The sequence below is a fragment of the Opisthorchis viverrini genome (genome assembly GCF_000715545.1).
Source record: "Opisthorchis viverrini unplaced genomic scaffold opera_v5_328, whole genome shotgun sequence".
Classification (NCBI taxonomy): Eukaryota; Metazoa; Platyhelminthes; class Trematoda; order Opisthorchiida; family Opisthorchiidae; genus Opisthorchis; species Opisthorchis viverrini.
In genome coordinates this window covers 131903-139877 of record NW_008751981.1, presented here as the reverse complement: position 1 = coordinate 139877, position 7975 = coordinate 131903, and the positions used below count along the sequence as shown (strand labels likewise).

At 39.3% G+C, this 7975-nt stretch overlaps 1 protein-coding gene across 1 annotated transcript; it reads right to left on the bottom strand.

Moving 5' to 3' along the window:
- Positions 1–7729: 7729 nt before the first annotated feature.
- On the bottom strand, positions 7730–7975 carry T265_09990 (hypothetical protein; the record flags this gene model as incomplete). The annotated part of the gene is made up of 1 exon (XM_009176227.1): positions 7730–7975. The coding sequence occupies one exon, from the start codon at positions 7973–7975 to the stop codon at positions 7730–7732; it is 246 nt and encodes an 81-aa protein (XP_009174491.1).

Sequence of the window (7975 nt, the reverse complement as noted above, 5' to 3'; positions counted from 1 at the left end):
CACGTGTCTCGTCAGCCCATTACATGAGGGGTAGAGTGATCAGCAATGATCACCAGGCTCCACGTTTGTAAACTATTTCCCTCGTTGGGATATCTGGATGGTCGTCAATCATGAGTGTTCCCCATTTTCCAGACAGAGGCATATCCTGCTATCTGTTTCACAGATTTGATTATCTGGTCAAACACTTTGTATTATTAAAACGGAGGTTTTGACTTGCTATCGCTGGCATCCATGTCATTTATAAAAGTATTCGACTACGCACAAGCCTGAAAAACTTGAAATCATGGATAACCAACCACACAGGCAAATAGCACCGATATAACATAGCATGAGTAATAAAGTAATACACTATTATAGTAACACAGTGGTATAATAATACATAGAATATCATCCAGTAATCTAGTAATATAATATCATAGTAATATAATAGCATTAAAGTACAGTATAGTATAGTAATACAATAACGTAGCGATATTGTATATAATACAGTGATATATTATATTATAGTATATATAGTAATATAGTATTATACTATTATAGAAATATAATTTATTTCCATTGTAATAATATACAGTTATATTGTTATATATAGTGATGAAGTAATGTAGTAATACAGTAATACTAATAGAGTAATATATTAATATCCAATATACTGGTACATAGTATAGCGTAATATATATGGCAATACAGTACTAAAGTGTGACATAATGTAATCGTAACATATTATACAGTACACAGTAACGTGGTAATATATTATACATAATAGTGTATATATTAGTAGATATATATATATATATAGAATAATATAATGTAGTTGTACAGTAATACTATAGTATATGGTATTGTATTATTATTATTTTGGTAAGTGAATTTCTATGACGCAAGAACATGGTGATGCACTAATAACCATATGTATATTTGAAATTATGTGTTTATAATAGATAATATAACACATTTATGATATGATATTATAACATGATATATTTCATGAAAGAAAACTGGACAGTACACTATACTTCCTTTTGCTAGCAGATACTACTGAATCATCGTGGTTCATCTCGTCTACGCCTTGCTCATTTCCAGTCTTGTTTTCTTGCTGATCAGGTACACGATAACCGTAAAAATATATTATCTGTTTACTCCTATGATTAGTATAACCTCCCTGTCTAACTCCCGTACACTTCCCGCCCTATAAATCGGCCCTTACAACCAAGCTGTCCACATTTTTTGCCGGAAACACACCGCACGTGTTGTATATTATTTCACTTTCAATATTTTCACGTATATCACAAGTTATTTTTGGTTGTTTTCCGCTACCCTACTATTTAAAGAACGGACTCAAGTGGAATTTTGAAGATTTATGAGCAAAACAATTTGAAAAAGGAATGCGAGAACTGGAGGTAGGATGACCAAAGAATGCAAGCAAGTTGTTTAAAGCAGATGTGTCTGATAATGCCAGAAGTTGTCTCGTCATTGGATGGTGCAAACTGTTATGTCGTGGGCGTTTTCCACTCACAAATTTTCTCCACAAGGTGGTTCTTCACGTCTAGGGGGCACTGAATTTTTGTATTTGCGCGTTGTGAATAGGTGATACTTCGTCTGTAAATACCTTACCACAGGAAACACAAACGTCTCCGTGCCGTCCGCCAGTCTAATTGGGCACGCTTCATTCTCCCCAACTTTGAAGAATACGAATAAAAACACGCCGAGTTGACTGTGGTCAGTCGGGGTAACCACGGTAAAGGGTTAGGCCCTCTTCCAACACCAACGATTACACCCAGGAGACAGTGGCTTTCACAAAACATTGCCACCAGTTCGTTTGGTGTAGTGAAGCGTACCTCGAACTTTTACAGCTATATATTGCTTATAGTTGGGGTACTGTAAACCGACATTAATCGATATGCCCGCAAAATCAAGAATGGGAAAATTGGTGGTACAGAAAAGTTCGATAAACAAGTGGATTTTCGATCGCTGATTGATTTTTCAATTGAAAACATGTACGGCTCAATGTGATTCACACCGTTTGGAGTAATGGAAATTCAGAAGCAAATGAGCACAATGTGAAATCTGTTTGTGTCAAGGTCGATTGATCTGAGTGGCTGTCGGTCACGTGAGCAGACCACGGAAGTATCCGTGCACGTAGGAACATGAAGGAAGTATGGATGTAGGATTCAGTCTAAACGCTGACGTAAGCAATCGATGGAAGCCAAACTGATGACTCGCATACGTAATAACTTAGTCATGTGAATCGAACAACACCGTGTTACCTACACAACTGAACAACTACCACTAATATTTCAGAGGAGTATGATTTTTGGCAAGAGATAAAACTTTAATCAACCAGCATTGAACCACACCGCAGTGCAGACATAAACGGACGTCTGGCGAACTCGGCCCATCAAACGTCCTTATGGCATCTGAATAATGTTCACTGCCGAGCGTCTGTTTCACACAATGACTCAGCAAATTAGAATTCATGGAAAGTGCATCTGATTAAGTCGATACAGATCGTCCGAATCAAGTGTGCAGCCTGATCTGCTGGGTGCCATCCAAATGTTTCAAGGTCACTCATCAAAATCAGTGAACAACGGCAAAAGTCATCAGATTAGGTTAATCCACGTCATCAAAAACATCACGTGGTAATCCATCAGGGGAGTTGAAATGTTCAAACCACATGCCGCTGCTAAGTCGTCTGGTTTTCCTGTGTTTGTAGACACCACTGCACCTTTCCCTTGTTCTATAAGAAATGTTCGTGTTGGTAGATACGCCGGACAGTTTACGGTTTGCTTACGTGTCCCACTCACCGATGCGCACTCTGTGCATACCTGTTGTCACCGCGTAGGGGGAAGTTGGTCTAGTCTAGAATCGAACTTGGACGATCAGGAGGGATTTCCGACTCCCACGCACCTGGATACGAGTCATGTGATCAAGGCAAGCCTCCCTCGCGTCCAAGGCCATTCCACCGTGCGTTGTCTCGTGAGACGCCTCTCTGTGCAGATCGCACAGGCGAAATGGGCAAACGTTAGGGACCGCTCTTAGAATTGATTTTTGCGATGAGGTACGCACCTGCTAACAACCCTTTGCATGAAGCACCTATGTCCGTTCTGTGTTTACTTTCATTCATTACTGTCCCGTCGTCTCCCCCCAGTAGTCTGACGGTCTTCACGAACTTTGTCTGTTCTCTGCTTCCTCGACATACCGTCCTGTTTTTCCCCGGAAACCGATCTAAACTTCTCACCTCTTACTCTGGTTGCCAAGACACCACAATGACAATTCTAACTGCCCTCACAGCCCTCCGAACTGCCACAGTTCGCTAATACTGACCGCCTTTTCGTGGTTGTGCTGTGCTGCAAATGACCTATTGCCTCATTGGCTACGAAGAATCAGTGTGAGAACACCGAATGTTCCAAACACAGATGTCCCCTTCGGGTCTGCCTGGAGTCGAATCTGTCATACTGCGCCGATTCTACAGTGCCAGTGCTTTGGACAATTGTTCACTCCTCGACGATCTCTTCCTACTATTCAATCACAAGCGTCTAGTGAATTCTGTATAATACGCTTTTCTACTTATAAAGAGATTTAGTAGTTTAATATGACCTTGACTCCGTTCAACCGTTCAGACTTCAAAAAAAGCCATTTCCCGCACCTGTTCTCTCTATCAAAAAACGGAAACATTCCAAGGTGGCACCCCACCCAACTTTGTGGTCATAGAACAAACTTACTCGCTGCACTTCAACTGTTATTCCGTTGGACAGAGATCCAACTTGATCGCTCTTATCACCATGTATTCAGTGACTCACTCAGTCACTCACTAAACCATATTTGACTGGTTTCTTTTTTTGCGAATGATGTTCACGATAATTCGGTTCATCTTCCAACACACAACTGTTCCAAGTCTTGGTAACGAAGAACAAAGCTCGTTTTCTCTGAGTGTTTTTCTTGGCTAATACATCACAAATTTATATGGTACCAGAAATCACGTGGAAAAGGTTAAGATCGGGGCTACACGCCCTTTAGCGAAATAGAAATCAAAGGAAGGGTGGGGTTGGATGAGGGGTAGGTCTATGGGTCACGGAATCAGGTAAGTCAATGTCAGACAGACTGGATGTTTCGTAGGACAGTTCAAGTTCAGAGGTCGCACAACTTTTTTTTCGATGCAAAGTTGTGTTGTGGGTAGTCGGATTCCAACCGTGTTGTATTGTGCGGTGGTCTAGCTATTGGTTACGTCTGCACTGAGCTTGCTAGACTATGCGATAGGGAGAAGACAGAGAACTGGGGGCACGGTTGTATTGCCAGGACAAAACATACAGAGCGTCTGCGTAAATATATAGGATGACTAATTGGCCAAACATGGTCGTTCACTTGTTCGCTCCGTACAGCCAATGGTGGTGGTTCGGTCCTGAACGTTCTCAGACCCACTACGCTGGTCGTGTGTTGCTAGGCCGTGTTTGGTGGGAGCCGCCGACTCACCAACTTTCCGGACGTGTCGAACCGATGGTGACCTTGGGGATGCGTCACTCTATGCACATGTGCTTTTTCTTCTGTCTGGGCGCACCCTGACAAACAACCTCTGCGATCGATAGTTATCTGGATCGTACCAGTCGTGATCGGTTCAGAGGTGCCCCGCATATGATGGTGAAGGCTTCTCTAAAGTGTATGTACCCCGATCTTAACCTTTTCCACGTGATTCCTGGTACCATAGAAATTTGTGATGTATTAGCCAAGAGGAACAATCACAGAAAACAAGCTTTGTTCGCTACCTTCTTCGTTCTCGTGACTACCATGGGTATATGCAGCCACCTGTTCCAAGTTGTTTTGCTTTTTTCAACATGTGCATTTATGCTTCCATGATTTTGTTTAGACAGACTGTTCCAAATTTTGGGAGTTTGTAAAACAGGGTAATGGAAAACGGTGAAGTGCAATCCTTCTTAGGGTCGATGGCTGAATACATAACAGAGAACATCTATGTATTATGCAAATCCTATCCAAAGAACCGTGTTTTATGTTGTTTTAGGAAACATTTCCTGGGATATTATCACAAGAAGCATTATTTTCATCAGATAAATCAGGTTGGCAACTGGATGCGCTTTCTTGCAGCAGTCGATCAGGTTCAGCGCTAATATTATCGCTGTTATTACTGCAACACAAGAAGATAAATCTAACAAAGTGAATGGTAATCACTCTAGCACTTTCACCCACTCCAACCGACGGGTTGCTGACCATCGCACACTGGTTTATTGGGGGCACCAAGCAACCAAACGAATCAGTCGATATCTACGCCCTTTAGATGACTGAACGAACGCAGTTGTTGATGACAGTGTTGCGAAATAGAGGTAGATCGGGTGCGTTGCTTAATTGTTGGTCGGTTCACCTAGCTTGGCACAGGTTTCATCACCAATCGAAATGGGATCGTCAGCGCGTTGATAGATTTCTGTCCTTCTGTCTGTGCATTTATAGTTGCTAAACAGCATCTCGTAGCTCTAAAGCGATTGGTTGTTCCCGAAATTGTCTTGGCGTAATTTTATTGGTCTCATGGGAATCTGTGTTGCTTCCTTGTATCTGATCGGCTTGTTGTGCGCATTCAGTTCGACAGTTCAGTTCTTTTTGGGCTGTGCCCATCTTGCTTAGTGGCTTGATGTTGTTCCATCTGACTGAATGATTTAACAGCCATCCATTTTTAATAGTTTTCTTTCTTTGATCCCATTGGTGCGTTGGCTGAGTTTCCACGTCATTCAGTATCTCGTGACTGATTACCGGCCCGTAGACAAGACCAGTATTGATGTGTTTATTGATCGATTTTTCTGTGGAGTGGTGCTCCTCGGCAAACTCTTGCTCGTGTTTTGTCCTTGCGCGGGCAAGCATTTGAAAATTTTTCCAATTCAACTTAGCGACCAATGCGCCCAACAAATCAACAAGATACAATGCAACACAGATTTCTGGATAATCAATCAAACTGCGCGAAAACTGCCTCTAGCCAACCAATCGCTTACGAGCTACCAGATGCTGTTCAGAAAATATAAAAGCATGGGCAGAAGAGGAGGAATTCATCAACCCAACCACGCACAGACGATGCCAACTCGACTGGTGATGAAACAGACCAACAATGGAGCGGCGCACCCGAACAGTCTCAATTCGAACAGCTTGGGAGAGCTTCTCCAACATTACGGTGTTCCGATAAATTCACTTGTCTCAAGACCGTCCTTCCGAACGGCATGCGTTATAAACTATTCGGTTTACCGTCTGTTTCCACAGCTCGGTAAAAATTCCTCGAACCTAGTAATGACGTGGGCTTCTTTCGAATGCTTCACCCAGTTCATCAACGCTTCTTCAAATTGGAATGCCATAGGATCGACGATTTACTTTCAAAAACAAGCCCAAATTCCTTAATTATGTTTGGTTTATACAAACCTTTCTTGTTTTTCTTAAAAAAAGGTTTTTGCGCCTTAGTGACCACTTCTGGACAGACATTTCACCAATACCAGTCATATTCACTTCCTGTTTTTGATAACAAAACCGTAGGCTTTAGAAGAAGGGTACAATGAATCAACCAAGGAAGCGACCAAGGACAGTCAATTCGTCGGCGATCAGCCGACGTACGTCCCACAAAGCGTTAGAAATCACGTGACAAAAAATTGATGGGATTTCAAAATTTATTTCGTGTTTGCCTGGATGATAATTGAACGAACTGAAGCTCTGTGATGATTGCAAAATTCTGTGCCCTAGGCAACATGATTTCAACTTCAGTCACACCGGAAGAATGGTACTTTTAGAAAGAAGCTTTTAGACAGGATTCAAAGCAGTTTACTTCACAAGGTTGCTGAAAACTCTTCGACAGCCCACGACCGGTTTCACCCTTCTTGGGGCTCATCAGGTTTCCGACTTTCCGTCAACCTTGTGTTCTATTTGAACCTAAATTAAACTGAATTTGAAAAATATACTTATTTATTTATTTATTTATTTATTTATTTATTTATTTATTTATTTATTTATTTATTTATTTATTTATTTATTTATTTATTTATTTATTTATTTATTTATTTATTTATTTATTTATTTATTTATTTATTTATTTATTTATTTATTTATTTATTTATTTATTTATTTATTTATTTATTTATTTATTTATTTATTTATTTATTTATTTATTTATTTATTTATTTATTTATTTATTTATTTATTTATTTATTTATTTATTTATTTATTTATTTATTTATTTATTTATTTATTTATTTATTTATTTATTTATTTATTTATTTATTTATTTATTTATTTATTTATTTATTTATTTATTTATTTATTTATTTATTTATTTATTTATTTATTTATTTATTTATTTATTTATTTATTTATTTATTTATTTATTTATTTATTTATTTATTTATTTATTTATTTATTTATTTATTTATTTATTTATTTATTTATTTATTTATTTATTTATTTATTTATTTATTTATTTATTTATTTATTTATTTATTTATTTATTTATTTATTATCTCCAATATCGTGCCAACTGAAAGATAAGGCGGCCTGTGTGCAGCACATCCAGTTGTAGAATATCATAAATGAGAGATCCAATCGAGTCTCTCATTAAAGACCAAAGTTATTTGCAATTGAGTGTATATCTCGAAATTTCAAAGCTGTTTTTGCCGCATGGGACTGTACGGAAGATCTGATGAAAAGGAACGACCAGGCCACAGCAACCAGGAATATCTAAATGACTTTGCTACATCTACGTGTGCGGTCCGATCTGTCCCCGAATGGGTCCCATTGCATCCTCACTGGCACACGGTTCGTGATCCGAGCTTAGCGCATATCGGAGGCATAAAAGGGCTTCACTTCTACGAGATGTGTACAGCTGCTCAAGAGGATCGCTGTGAACGGCTTTGGACACTTCAGTTAGAAGAACCGCAGGTGATCCACTGCAGTGTAACTGGCTACCGGTTTGGCTTTCTTGCAGATCTTCATGGTACCCCAT